Below are 15,617 nucleotides of genomic sequence, written 5' to 3'. Positions count from 1 at the left end.
GAGGAAGAAGAGAGTACAAAATAATCTTTTTCATTTGATCTCAAATGTGAAGTGGTGGCTTTTTTTTTTTTTTTTTGCCTCTGAATTAAGCCTTTTAAAAAAATATTACCACTTGTCTTGAACTACTGTTTCCTTTATGTATATTACCATCATTCAAAAATCAAACAACATAATAGCATATGCATTGAGAAGTTCTGTTCCCATTGACCCTCTACCCCTAGGCTGTATAACCACTTGTATTTGTTTCTTACATGTCCTCCTAGTGTTCCTTTATACGGAGACCAGCAGGTAATGTAATATACACACTATTCTTTATAACACTCTTAGAAATCCTGGCAACCTTTCCAAATTAATAGATAGAAAACCTTTCATTCTTTTATGTATTTTCCTTTACAGCTGAATAATATTCCATTGAATGGCCATACCATAGTTTATTTAACCAATTCTCTGTTACTAGAAATTGGAATCATTTCTGATCTTTCTTAATTCATCTTAACAAAATACATACATTAAGCATCTGCCGTTTGCTCCACACTGGGAATAAGACATGACCCTTGAGGTGGACACATGGAGATTGAAGTTCTTTCTATTCATCCAAGTGGTATGGCCAATAGACAGCTGAAAATATTGCCAAGAGGAAACTTCAGAACAAAACAGGCATTTGGGAGGTTATTGACATAAAGTTGATATCGGAATCTCTAGAAGATGATAAATTCAGTTTATATTAAACATATCCAGCATGATCTGAGAGCAATACTAGAAGAGAGAGGAGCCAGGAAAGGATATTAGGGCAGTCGGAATGGCAGGAACTGATCCCGGAGAGTACGGTGTCATGGATTTATCTGCTCTCTCCACTTCCTGTCTCCATAGTCTCAGGATACAGAATGGAAAAGTGCTCTAGGAAACTGGCCTGGTCTTCACTTCCAAGCTTGTTATTTACCCTATTTCATTAGCATTCTCATTCTCACTCTCCAAGCCCACATTTGCCTGCTTCGCCTTCTTCCTCTTTTCCGAATGCCAACACCCTCATGCTCAGGATGAAGGTTGGATTCTCTAAGCATCTATCCATAGGCCACGGTCGCCCTGTGTTTTCTCCAGATGGCAAGCTTTGATGGTGGTGAGAGCTGCAGGAATATAGGATTCGATTTTGATTATATATGCTCAATATGGCTTCTGCTGCAGTATACATTTTTAGACTTGGAGGTGTTAGAATGATGTGTTAAAAACTTTGTGAAGTAACAAATAGTATAACATAGCATATTATATTTTACATAAGTACAGAAGCAGCTTTTCCATTTTGAAGACTAATTGAGACTGTTGAAATAGCTGTCTTTAGAATTTAACATATTTAGTTTGATATCTGTGAGTAGAATCAACTATCTCTTCATTTGGATGTCCGCATGCTACAGATTTAGGTGGGAGTTTTTGCTCATGCATCTGGCCTTATAACCAAAGAGCAAGCATTCTGAGTACCTGGGAAGGGCTGTGAGGAAATCCAAGGAGCCAGATGGGAAGAGGTCCAGGCTATGGACATCATCATCATGCGGCATCAACATTTGGTCATTCTGCCTGACTCATGTGCAGAGGAATATTTTAGATTGAATTAAAATTTCAGTGGTAGAAATTCAAACTGAAAGTAACATTGACATTTTATTCCTTACATATACAATTTCTGCTTAAGCTTGCCTAAAATTGTGACAACCGTGTGGCTTTTTGATATTAAATACTGCCTCTCTCTGCCTCATCTTTACTCCAATTTTGAAGACTTTATGGTCACACAAGTGGATAGCAGTCTGAGAAGTATAGATTCTGCTTTTGAGTAAACACACAGTGTTCAGAATTTTCATTTACAGTGTTAACCAAATAGGAAGGTGATTTTGTTAGAGATGAGCTCTGTGTAATACATTTAAACAGAAGATTATTCCCATAGCAAACCCAAGAAATGTGCCGTCACTCTTTGCTAAATGTGGTGACTTCATTCCATTCCCACCCACGTGAGTGCTGGTAGGAGTATGGTGCTGCCTCTCCACTGGCAATGGCTGGTGGCTGCAAGTCCAGCCTCATTCGTGGACAGGACTCCAGTGTCTAGAGAGACCACTGCCAAGTTGGAGCAGCCAGTCTGCTGCATGTTCTTGCTCTTGCCTCTTCTTTCCTCTCCTCTCCTCTTTTAATAGTCTAACCATTCTCCTCCATTCAAGTCACGAAAGCAGATGAGGTTTGCTTTGCTTCATAAATGCATCACAGTCCAAAAATTAGCCCTCTACTATTTGTGCTTTGTGAAAAATATTAACCCATATAGTATTGGTAGAAAACTAGATTTCTGAAAGATGTTAAGGACATCTTAAATATGTTAAAGAGCATACACTAGGAAGAAAAGGTTTCCGCTTGGCTAAACCATGTTGAAGCACGTTGCAAGAGTTACATCTACATCTCTGAAGTTGACCATCTTTTCTTCCATAGTTTCAACTTTCTTAGACAAACATTTGTTCAGGGCCTCTCAGCGTGGCATTTTAACCCAAACTCCCACTTTTATTAACCCAGTTGTGTGCTTAGTGCATGTCAAATTGATAGCAGATGGCTGAGAAGTCACCATTGCCCTACCCTTGAACTCAATTGAATTGCTCATCCCTCAAAATGAATGTTCTTTTTTGTGTTGGTCTTTTCTTCCTGTGTTTTCAAGTAAATTAAATGCCTTTAACTTTCATCTATAAGCTGTGTTGTTCCAAATCTTGTAGCTTGCCTGCTTCGTGTGAAGCTCTGCCAGAGTTTGTGACCAGACACCTGGTGATTTGTATGGTTCTTTGTTTTTTTCTACCTGCATGCCTAATATTGTATAACATAGCAAGTGTGCCCACTCACAATTCTGCAAGGGCAAGAAGCATTTCTTCTCTTTCTTGTTTGCTGCAGAGCTATCTCATGACCCCCTGTAAGTTCTTGGTAGATGTTTCTGATGAGAACAACTGCTCAACCTAATAAAGAAGGAACATAAGGAAGATGAAAATTAAGTACCAAAAATACAGGACACTTTGAAACAAGCTTCTCTCCACCCCCTTCCCATACACATTGTGAAATAAAGTACAAAAATAAAGTCACAGCTTTATACATATTTTCAAGAAGAAAAATCTTGTAACATACTTGCTTACTGAGGAAAGTAAAAACTCTCTCTTCAGTTGAAATTTCAGGTCTTTATTTTGGTTATCTTGTGTGCGTATTGGCCTCAAACATATCATACATAAACCAACTTGGGTTTCAAATGAGCTCTACATAGCCAAAAAGCAGTTTGTTAAATCAAAGTTTCTTAGAGAGATTGTCCATTCATTTACTGACCCATTTATTCAGCCAGTATTCTCCAGTGCCTAATGTTTAAAATAAGTACTATAAAGACAAAGAGCACAGGTCTATGAGGGTGTTATGAAATGAACATTGTTCTGGACTAGAACAGGAGGGGTCTTTCATGAAGGAGTGAAGCTTGAACTGAAAGCTAAGCAGGGGGTAACAAACAGCAAAGGAAGAATGATTCTATCAGTAGGAATATCATCTACAAAGGCCCTGTGGTCAGAGTAAATGTGGCACACTCAAGGAACTGAAAGACTGTTAGTGTGGCTGAAATGTGGGGAGGGAAGGAACCAGTAAAGATGAGGTTGGCAGAGGAAGACAGAGCCCAGATATTGATATGTAGAGAGACCAAAGAGAAACCAGGGAGAACCAGTTAGGAGCTTACTGCAGCCATCCAGGTAAGCGATGTTGGTGATGGCCTGGACAGGTGGATAGCAGTGAAGGTAGTGAGAAGATTGGTTTGGGAAATAAGGATGATAAGACTTGCAAGTGACTGGGTGTGGGTGGGAGAAAAGAAAAGTAATGGAAGATGTTCCTTAGATGCTTGGCCTAAGCAAAAGGATGAATTGTGATACCATTCACCTAGGTGGAAAAAATGGAGAGAGGAGTAGCATTGGGGATGAGAGAATTGAAGAATTCCATGTTGAACATAAGTTTGAGGTGTACTAGATTTCCAAGTGGAGATGTAGAAGAGAAAGCTACACATGCTTGTGTGGAGCTCAGGGATGACGTTGGGGCTGGACATGTATGTTTGGGCTCCTCAGCATATGGTCAGGATTTGAAGCCTTGGAACTGAACAAGAGCACTGAGGAAGAAAGTACCGACTGAAAAGAGAGAGACAGGACTGAGTCCTGGGGCATGCCAACATTTTTAAAGTGGGGAAGTAGAGAGGTATCCGGTGAAGAAGACTGAAAAAGAGCAGCCTGTGATGTAAGATGAGAATCAGCAAAGTATAGTGTCCTGTGAAGAAAGCATTTCAAGAAGGAAGCAGTATCTAGAGCTGCTGAGAGGTTGGTGGTGATGTGGACAGACAACTGGTCTCGAGATTTGGAAGTGCGGTGGATAGTGGTGACCATGACAAGTGTTGTTTCAGTGGAGTGGTAAAAAGGAAAACCTGATTAGAGTGAATTCAAGAGTGAATAGGAGTTGAGAAACTAAAACAGCAATTACAGGAAGAGTTTTGCTATCAAAGGGAGCAGAGAAACAGGGCTGTATCTGGAAGGAGATGCTAGGACTGGGATTCTTTTTAGAATATGGGATATTACAGCATATTGATTTACTAATAGAAATGGCCCTGTTAGTAAAAGACAGAAATATTGGTGCTAAAGAAAACAGAGATAATTAAAAGAGCAATGTCCTTGGGCAAGCAGGGATGGGATTGCATGCAAGGTTGCTACGTATGCCAGCCCAAGAACTATCTGCTACCTGTCCATGACAAGCTTGCATGTAAAAATAAATCATCAGTGTAAGTATGCAATTTAATTAAACTGACATTGTTTTTTTGTGGTAAGACTTTCTCAAGGAAGGAAGCTTCCCACACTTAGAGCAGTGCTGATCTAGTGCACACAAAGAAAGCTAGGAGCATTGACAGTTTATCCATAGTAACAGGAAGGAAGGCGGAATATGCGCTACTGACCCTGAAAAGTTGAGTGGTAGAGTAGCTAATCTGCTGAGCATCCAATGACACAGCTACTATTGTTTTGTTTTTGGCTTGTTTAATTAAGTGTAGTTATCCTTAAAGGCTTTTACTGTTCAGGGAGAGAATAGATATTTATTTTTTATCAAAACTATATATTACTATGCTGAATATGCCAAACTTGAATAGTTACAGCAAATAATGACGAAAGAATTGCTTGCACAATCCATCTCTTCCAGGTGAGTTGTGAGGAGTTGGTAGAGAGAATGAATGCATGAAGGAAAGGCTTTCTTAGGGTTTAAGCCTAAAAGGTCAAAATAGAGGCTGTTGCCATATGAGTGGTTTTCTACCAGTACTGCCCAGTGAAGTGCTGGTAAAAAGAGTTTTCAGAGTCACTCCATGTAAATCCTTTTCCATTCTTTTTGCTTCATCTGCACTGCATGCCCCATTGACTGAAAACAAAATCACTCCTTTTTCTGCTTCCCTGCTTTAGCTGATTCTGTGCCCTCCACTTAGATCAGCTTTGCCCCTGTCTAATTTCAGTCTGTTCAAAATAGCTTAAAAATAAAATAAAAGTTGTATAAGCTTCACATTTTAGAGTCATCTAATATGGCAAACAAGTATAACAAAGCATAGACTCAGATGTAATCATAAGGCCACAGTCATTTAACACACGCTTACTAGTCTCTGCCCCTGTGGATGCCGTGGCAAACAAGGCCAAATTCCCAGATGCCATTGCTCTCTAAGTCCCAGCCCTTCCTTATCTTCTCTTCCATGTGTAACACCAGTCTTCAAAATAAGAAGGATGACCACATGCCTCAGAATCACCTGGTTGGGCCTGGTTACAAACCTCCCAAGCCATAGGTAGTGGTAAGACCCTGAAGTCTTAAGCATCCTTTGGGTGATTCTCATGCATGCTGAAGTTTGAGAACCACTAGTTTGGATGCATTCCCACATTGGTTATCCAGGAATTTCATCTCCCCTAAATGTCTTTGTGTTGATTTTTCGCTGTCCCAATTAATCCACCAGGTTGTAGGGAAATTGTTGGACTCCAGGTTCAGATGTCCTTAGTTTTTCATTATATACACATCAATATTGTCGAGACCCAGTTTATCCACAAAGGTATTTCTCTCAGTCCATGTATGATTTTTGGGCTTGTGTTTGAGCAGATTATCAAATTGGAGTAATTAAAAAAAATTATGGGAGATAAGCTTTCCTGGGTGAGAGTGAGAGGGAGAAATAGGGTTGCTTGAAGTTATTTCTTAAGCCCAAAATGACATGGCAACTGGAAAACCATAAAGCAGTAACTTTGATTTCCTGTACACCAGTTTCTCTTTTAGACGTAAGTTTTATCATGCTGTGCCTGTAGATTATGATTGTCAAAAATGATCCTAGTGCATGTCTTGCTGTGGCAGTAATCAGTAATTTGGGCCAAGCACAGTGGGGCCGAGGAGGGCAGATCACTTGAGGTCAGGAGTTCGAGACCAGCCTGGCTAACATGGCAAAACCCCATCTCAACTAAAAATAAAAAAATTAGCCTGGCACAGTGGTGGGCACCTGTAATCCCAGCTACTTGGGATGCTGAGACAAGAGAATCGCTTGAACGTGGGAGGCAGAGGTTGCAGTGAGCACAGATCACACCACTGCATTCCAGCCTGGGTGAGGGAGAGACTCAGTCAGAAAGAAAGAGAAGAGAGAGAGAAAGAGAGAAAGGAGGGGAAGGGAGGGGAGGAGAAGGGGGAGGGGAAGGGGGAGGGGAAAGGGGAGGGGAAGGAAGGAAGGTAAATAAGGAATAAACCAGTAATTTGGCCATTTGTGGTAGCAGATTGAAAATCTTTTTTGACTATTGAGTTGGAACACTGAGATTTGCAATATCCCCATGTTCAAACACTGAGTTGTAAGTGAAAGAATGAAACCAGAGAAGCCACATGGTTTTGGATAAATTGAAACAGGTAAAGAACGATCCCTAAACACCACAGGTATCCACTAAAATGAAGGAGCAATAATGTATAAATGCCTCTGGCTGGCTTAGGGACCTGTGTGTTAGGAAATGGTCTCAGTGATGAGTTACCGTAGAAGGCTCTGGGAACTGCCTTGGTGGCTTGGGCTGAATGTTATAGGTAGGAAAGAAAAGCCTTTGAACAGTCATTTTAAGATCTTTCTAGCCCTGAGCAGTCATATTTTTGGAGGCCCTACTCCTCATCCTATCAAACACTAAGTAGACCCACATGCCACACTGGATACAATTTTGCTGAAGAAAAAATTATAAGTATTTTTTATATTTGCTTCTTAATTATTGGCTTATCAAGTAAAATAGTTTAATTTTGATTGGCTGTGATTTCTCAGCATTTATGTGTACTATATTTAGGAATTGTAAAATTATAAAATCTATAATTTTAAAATTGCATAAATATTGGACAATTAATGAAAGTCATCGTGTCCCTTTCTGTGGACATGTAATTACTCATTATTTTTACTTTTTATTTTGCAGTTTCAATTTGGTTGCATAACATTCTTTCAGGTCTCAATGTTTTCGAAAGTCCTTGAAAGGCTCACAGGCCCTATGCCCTGTGCCTCTTTCTGCCTAATGGTAAGGCAGCCCTGATAAGAGGGTGAGGTGTTCAATCTAGAAATAAGAACTGCAGGCCCCATACGAATCGTCCTAACATTCCAGAAGTCAGGAGAATGCTGAAGCAGAATTTGTGGGAATATTTCTGACTCGGGCCACTCCAGAGCCTTGCTCTTCATTGAGTGGTTGCAAACCAACAGCATTAGCATCCGCTGGAGCTTGTTAGAAATGCAAAATCTCCGGTCCCACTCCAGGGTTGCTGGATCATCTGCACTTTAACTAGATCACCAGGTACCTGTTAAAGTTTGAGAAGCACTGCTCTGAGGTAGAGCAGTGGTTCTCAGCTCTGGACCATAAGAATCACTTGGGAGTTTTTTTTTTTTTTTTTTTTTGAGACGGAGTCTCGCTCTGTCGCCCAGGCTGGAGTGCAGTGGCCGGATCTCAGCTCACTGCAAGCTCTGCCTCCCGGGTTTACGCCATTCTCCTGCCTCAGCCTCCCGAGTAGCTGGGACTACAGGCGCCTGCCACCTCGCCCGGCTAATTTTTTGTATTTTTTAGTAGAGACGGGGTTTCACCGTGTTAGCCAGGATGGTCTCGATCTCCTGACGGCGTGATCCGCCCGTCTCGGCCTCCCAAAGTGCTGGGATTACAGGCTTGAGCCACCGCGCCCGGCCCACTTGGGAGTTTTGACAATCCTGATGTTCTGATTGTAGCCCAGACCAATCAGAAGTCTCTGACGATGTGACCCAGACATCATATTTTAAAAGCTCCCAGGTGATTCTAGGGCCCAGGGCAGGTTGGGAGCCACTGTTCCATAGTAAGGCCACGAGGTTCCATGTTGTTTACCAGCAAGTGTACTTCAAAAAGCCCCAAATATTTTTTGTGTGTTTGGGATCCACCATGTAAATAACAATTTGGTAATCTTTGCCATGGAATAACTTCTCTCTCCCTTGGAAGATTGGGTTTGTTAGCTCCTTTCTGTGACATTTGGCCTGACAGTCCGAATTCCAGATATGTCACGTTTCACTAACACCAGAGGTACTGTGTCTGAACATCAGTCTAAGCTGAAACTGTGGGCCACAAGGTGATTTTTAATGTAAACCTCAGGTGTACTGGGACTAGGTATATTTCTCTGTTGAACATCAAAGCAGAAAGTTTGTGCTTATAACCATATGTTAAGGATACTGATTTTTCTTTTTTCTTTTTGAGACGGAGTCTCACTCTGTCGCCCGGGCTGAGTGCAGTGGCGCGGTTTCAGCTCACTGCAAGCTCCACCTCCTGGGTTCACGCCATTCTTCTGCCTCAACCTCAGCTGGGACTATAGGTGCCCGCCATCATGCTCAGCTAATTTTTTTTGTATTTTTAGTAGAGACGAGGTTTCATCATGTTAGCCAGGATGGTCTCGATCTCCTGACCTCATGATCCGCCCACCTCAGCCTCCCAGAGTGCTGGGATTACTGGCATGATCTACCGTGCCCGGCCCAGATTTTTCTTCTTTACACTTAGAAGTCCAATGATCTTGCTAGATGCTAGGCAAGAACAACTTCCTTGCCTGATAGCCTTTTATTTTCTGATGATTCAGCTTCAGTTTCATATAGTAAAACTTGAGTAAAATACTTTGGAACATTAATGATGTCTTCAATTATCATTGATTTTTCCAGTGTCTATGGGAAATTGGCACATTATACCATCATTTGCAGGTGATGTTTATCTTTGATATGACTTTGTCTGATGATACCTGCCATTTAGGGGACTGAAGAAACCATAAGACTTCTCAATCTCATAGGTTTTTCTTATACTTAAATTTAATAGTAAGATTCACTGAAAGGTGCGTATGCATATATAAAATGCACACCCATGTAACAATGCCTGTTCATGGTAGAGCGGATTCCCATGAAATTGTGGTTTTGTTTCATTTTTGTTACCTTGAACTTCCACATTTAACCATCAACTTACCCTTGTTAATGTTTCCCTACCCCACAAGAAAACTGTAATAGTGAGTTTCCCAGTAGATAACAATAATGAATATTTGTCTTTCAAAGTCTATATTTTTCTAATTAGTAAATATAATCTTTATTAGCAAGATAGCCAAGGTATGAAGTTGATCATGTATTTTGTTTTCTTTTGTTTTTTCATTTTACCTAGGTTGACATAAATACATCCTCCAATTCCAAATCTCATGAAGAGAACTGAGGCTTTATCATATCACACACTCATTGCACATGCATCTTAGAATTCTAAGGTCAAAGAAATTTTAAATATCAACAATTTATATATTGGTCCTCAGTTTATAGCAGCTCAGGGGGTGGCTTATCTTGCTTTAGTATAATGTTGTATTAAACATTAAGTGAACCGATTGGAAATATATTCAACTTTAAATATTTATCTTCTGGTTATAAAAATTAGCAGATTTTGAACAAATGGCAGAGCTCTAGAACTAACCACCAAATCCTTCCTTTTAAAATCTCCCCAGTGAGCTACCTGTGGCTGTATTGGTCAGGCTTTTCCTGATTCCTCCGGCCCTGGAGATGACCCTTTCTCTGAATGTCTGTAGCACTCTGTTGGTTTCGCACAGCTTAGTACTGGACTATAGACAATTTCACAGTCTGTAATTGTTTCTTTAGTGGCAGTCTTGTCGCCCTTAAAGAGGGAATCTGCTTTCCATAGCTCTCCCATGCCCTCTGATACCTTAAACAGGGGAGAACAGAGAGAAGGCTAATAAATACTCAATGTATTCTATTATTTTTTCCTATCCATTTTGTCTTTGGGCTCCATTTTTTCCTCTGTATTTTAAAAAGCATGACTTACTTTTATGATAATCAAATATGGAATGTTGCCTATAATCCTAGCACTTGGGGAGGCCCAGACAGGAGAATAGCTTGAGGTCAGGAGTTCAAGACCAGCCTGGTCAACATAGACCCCGTCTCACAAAAACTGAAAAACCATTTGGCTGGACACAGCAGCAGGCACCTGTAGACCCAGCTGCTTGGGAGGCTGAGGCAGGAGGATCACTTGAGCCCAGGAGTTCAAGGCTACAGTGAGCTGTGATCATGCCACTGCGCTCCAGCCTGGGCAACAGAGCAAGACCCTGTCTCGAAAACAGAAAAATATGGAATGTTATGTTTGTAGTAAATCATTTTGTTTTGTTTGGAAATTAACAAAAATCATTACAAAACATCAAGGTAATAATATATTTCTGTCTGAGTCATATGAATTCATAGATCTTTTGTGTATCAGTTTACAAAGGACCTGACTTCAGTGATAGATTCCTTCCCCTTTTTTTGACCCGTCATCTCTTTTTTGTTTCAAATATGAATTATTTAATATTGCTCCAGATGCTTACTGAAGGTTTTATTTTATCTTAGTAGCTTTTTATTCTTGTATACTAAATGATTTTCACTAATACGAAGTTTTCACCTTGACATTTTTTTTTCTCACTAGTGTTATTATTACAACAGTTCTGTACCTCTCAGATGCACTTCGTAAGAACTTCTTAAATGAAAACTTTGATTATAAGGTAAGCATTCATTTAGATGACTCTCCTGCTTGGGCTAGAAGAATCACCTAGGAAATACCTAACATTCTCTTGGGCCATGTTAGTTTTAACTATGAGTAATATTAGAACAGTTTTCATTTTATTTGTGAACAAATGAAGGCTTAATAATGCTTATCGACCTGGGAAATCATAGCGCTTAAAAGGAGATAGTTTTTTATTGTTACTATACATTTTAATTCTTGCTCTTTTCTGTATGATCCCTGTTTATGACAAAGGAGACTTAGAACATAGTGTTTTTTACTTTTTAGAAATGGAGTTTATATGAAGAAAACATATACAAAGTAGACCCTTCAGTTTCTTATTTCTCTGTCTTCCCATTTTTTTAGAATGAATTAATGAAAAGAAAAAATGAAACATTGGTAAGGTTCTTTAAGGCAGAACCCTCTGTGTATCTATGATATAATGTGATATGCTTGGGTGCCTACAAATTCTTGATACACTATTTTTCAAAGAGCAAATGATGAACAGCAAAGATGAGCAGTGCCTATCTTGGCTTTCTTCCTCAATGGTGGTTCTTTGTTTTGGGCATCTTTGTTCTTACTCTGTTCTTACATATTTCATATTAAACATTTTTATAAAATTTCCTTATTGGATAATAAGAAAATACAAAAAAGCACAAATACAATAAAAAAGGAATTTTAATAGTTACATAATATTTGTCTATATCATAGCTTATATCAAAATTTCATATTTCATTCTTATAAATTACTCATTTTATGTACATTCTTATAAAACTTGGCTTATATCCCTAATTATTTCTTTGGTTCTTTTTTTGTTTCTGGTGTTTTTGTTTTTGTTTTTTGAGACAGAATCCTGCTGTGTTGCCCAGGCTGGAATGCAGTGGCGCGATCTCAGCTCACTGCCACCTCCACCTCCCAGGTTCAGGCGATTCTCTTGCCTCAGCCTCCAGAATAGCTGGGATTACAGGTGCACACCACTATGCCCGGCTAATTTTTTTTTTACTTTTAGTAGAGACGGGGTTTTGCCATGTTGGCCAGGCTGGCCTTGAACTCCTGACCTCAGGTAATCTGCCTGCCTCAGCCTCCCAAAGTGCTGGGATTACAGGCATGAGCCACCGCACCCGGCCCTTAATTATTTCTTTAGACAAATCTTTATTAGTGGAATTGTTGAGTGAAAGGTTGTACCAATTACATTTGATTGCGTCTTTTCCTGCAGCTACACCAACACTAGAAGAGATTTTTTTTCTGACAGATAAAGAAAAAATCCTGTTTGCTTTAATTTACATTTCTCACTAGTTATTACTTGTTGACTAGTTACTAGTTACTGATCAAATTTCATATTTCTGTGAATTGTTCTTGACTTTGTGTGTGTGTGTGTGTGTTTGTGTGTTTTAGAAAGAATCTCTCTCTGTCACCCAGGCTGGAGTGCAGTGGCGCAATCTTGGCTCACTGCAGCCTCCACCTCCAAAGTTGAAGCAATTCTTTGGCCTCAACCCACCGGGTAGCTGGGACTACAGAAGCATACCACCAGGCCTGGCTACTTTTAGTATTTTTAGTGTAGGCAGGGTTTCACCATATTGGCCAGGCTGGTCTCGAGCTCCTGACCTTGTGATCCGCCCACCTTGGCCTCCCAAAGTGCTGGGATTACAGGCGTGAGCCACTGCACCTGGCTTGTTCTTGACTTTTATTCATTATTTTACTTAGGGTTTCATTATATTCTTTTTTATTTGTAAGAGCTCTTTATATATAACAGATACTGATTCTGTGTCATATGTCTCCTGGTTTGTTATTTGTCTTTAATTTTATGTGGTGTCAGTGGAGAAGTGTGTTCCTTCCATTATGTCCTTTTTTTTTTTTTTTTTTTGCTAAGTTTATTTCAGGGAACTTTATTCAGATCTCTTTCTGATTCTGTTTTTTGGTATAAGAGAACTTAAAAGATTTGCCTGGGCAGGGAATTTTTATATAATGTCTGAATTTAAAGCAATTAGCATATCTGAAGAAGTGTATGCATTTTTTACAAGTTCTACGCTAAAAGGAGTTCCAAAAATGAACTCACACAGGAATAAAGAAATCCATCTTATACCTCGTCTTCTTGGAGATACTCAGACATATTACAAGAGAAGTCACACATCTACCTTTTAGCATATACCAAAAAGCTCATGAAACCTGGAATACAGCTTTGGAGCAATATACACCTAGATAATAATAGTACTTATTTATTTAGTTACTTCTTTGTTTTAGAAAATTTCAAGCATATGTACAAATAGAGAAAATAGTATAATGAACCCCCATGATGTACCCATATCCGGCTTCATCTATTATCAACTCATGGTCACTCTTACTTCAACTATACCCTCAACCACTTTTGAAGCAAATCCAAAATACTATGTCACTTCACTTGTCAATATGCTTGTAACACCATAGTATTGAAATATCTTGTTCTTGTTTTAGATCTGGGATTCCTACTTTTACCTCGCAGTCATTTTTATAAACCAGTTGTGTCTGCAGTTGGAGATGTTCACACCTTCCAAGAAGAAAAAGGTGTTAGAAAAGTAAGTATCAATGTATAATCAAGTGAGAAATGTTACCTCTTAAATAATATTTAGTTCAAATGATTCATAAATTAGAATGCCCATAACTGGAAATCACACAGTGAAGAACCAGTGACCAGGGGGTCAAGAAGCAGTCTTTTCTTGACGTCTTAATGTTTCAAACATGTTTACACATTGTTTTGACCTGGCTCTTTCAGGATTCAAAATGTCTATAGATGCAAAAAATTGTGAAATAGATCTGTTTTACTAAAAGGTTTACATGAGGATTTGACTTAGAGGCATCGTGACATATATATTAAACATCTTTAATTAAAAACTCCTTGCCTTTTAATTCGGAATGATAGATTGTATCCTAAAGACACACAAATACTTCTTTGTTCTGGAGGCATTGTATCAGGTTTGGTTTTTTGTTCTATTTCAGGTATGGTGACATGCGGGTAACAATGGGTTGTGAAATTTTCAGCATGTGGCAAAACCTAGGTAAGTGAGGAAAAGAGAAGCCACATCTACTGTACAGTTCCTCGCTGTACCTTGAAGTGTACAAATGAAGAAAGGCAATTTACCAGTGACACCATTTGAAACCCAATGTCTAAATCAATAAACATCTATAGAAAGTAATTGACACTGTGGCATTGAATAAGGTTACAACAAATTCTTTAAATTGGTCTCTAAGAAAAGTCACCTTACCTTTGTGTGTTTCATTATTAATTAATGATAAATTTTATAATCTAGCATTGCTCCAACATTACACATATTTCCAGCGATGAGGTAACCTTTCAGAATTTGGAACTGTAACAACTCAGAATTTCTAGAACTCTGAATTGAAGCTATGAATCATAATAAATTTAGGTTAAACTTCATGAAACGTTGACTTGAACGTCACTACTCTTAAAAACTTGAAAACATTGTCCTATATCATAAGGAGTATAGCCAAAGGATTTTAAAAGCATCTACAGTTGCTAAGAAACTGTTGGATGCAATTTTGTTAATCTGCCATAGCAGATAGAGTATATTATCCCAGAAAATTGATGGCACAGATCTGGTCACATAGAAAACAATAATATTTGGAAAACAAATTGTTTTAAAATTCATTGGCATAAGGTCCCTTTCTAGAGATTTGTAACTTATTTCATTTGGTATATTAACTATGCAAGTTTTTAGTATTCATTTACTATTACTGCATCTTAATGCTCCTCTTTTATTTATTAAAGAGATTGACCTATTTGAGTTGAATATCTAATGACCTGAAAGCATCTTTTCTCTTGGGCTCATCCAAGCACAACTTGGAGATGGAAGGATTTATTTTCTGTGAATGAAAATATAACCATTATTGTTTTACTTCCACTCATGTTACAGACTGATTTTTGAGCAGAATCATTACAGGGTGATTTTTTTTAATAGGGTGTGTTTATTCCTCAAATATACATAACAACTTGAGGGACTTTGGTATATATAATTAAGCCCAGTGTTCAATGCTTGCTGGTGATTTCAGGAAAAGGAAAAAAAAAAAAAAAAATGAAGCCGGGAGCAATGACCCATGCCTGTAATCCCAGCACTTTGGGAGGCTGGAGCAGGCAGATCACTTGAGGTCAGGAGTTTGAGACTAGCCTGGCCAACATGGTGAAACACTGTCTTTAATAAAAATACAAAAATTAGCCAGGTGTGGTGGTGGGCACCTGTAATCTCAGCTACTTGGGAGGTTGAGGCAGGAGAATCACCTGAACCTGGGAGGTGGAGGTTGCAGTGAGCCAAGACTGCACCACTGCACTCCAGCCTGGGCGACAGAGTGAGACTGACAAAAAAATAAAAGAGTTATCATCTTGAAAACAACCTTCAACTATGTAAGGCCAGCCAGAAGATACCATGGTCTGTCTTTAGTTGCAGCTCAAAAATAGTTTTCTTATTTGGAGACTGCTCTTCTTAGTCTTCAGGTTTTTCAAGTTTCATTCATTCTTTGTGTCCTTATTGTTTCTAAAGAAGATCAAGGCCCTTGTAGTGTCCGTATTGC

At 39.1% G+C, this 15,617-nt stretch overlaps 1 protein-coding gene and 1 long non-coding RNA gene across 4 annotated transcripts in view; one reads left to right on the top strand and one right to left on the bottom strand.

Annotated features, from left to right (window-relative positions):
- DOCK4 (dedicator of cytokinesis 4) overlaps positions 1–15,617 on the top strand; it is a 475,181-nt gene that overhangs the window by 377,217 nt on the left and 82,347 nt on the right. For all 3 annotated transcript variants that reach the window (XM_025379882.1, XM_025379884.1, XM_025379883.1), the window contains 3 exons: positions 10,983–11,058; positions 13,509–13,609; positions 14,031–14,089. In XM_025379882.1, the coding sequence (XP_025235667.1) occupies positions 10,983–11,058; positions 13,509–13,609; positions 14,031–14,089 (236 nt within the window). The remainder of the gene's footprint in view (positions 1–10,982; positions 11,059–13,508; positions 13,610–14,030; positions 14,090–15,617) is intronic.
- LOC112620884 lies at positions 569–14,405 on the bottom strand. Its single transcript, XR_003118609.1, has 2 exons — positions 14,297–14,405; positions 569–2,969 (listed from the first exon to the last, which is right to left on the bottom strand). It is a non-coding gene; the product is annotated as an uncharacterized LOC112620884 (long non-coding RNA).

The sequence above is a fragment of the Theropithecus gelada genome, chromosome 3, assembly GCF_003255815.1.
Source record: "Theropithecus gelada isolate Dixy chromosome 3, Tgel_1.0, whole genome shotgun sequence".
Lineage (NCBI taxonomy): Eukaryota > Metazoa > Chordata > Mammalia > Primates > Cercopithecidae > Theropithecus > Theropithecus gelada.
Note: the sequence above shows the minus strand (reverse complement) of the source record. Positions and strands in the feature narration are given on the sequence as shown.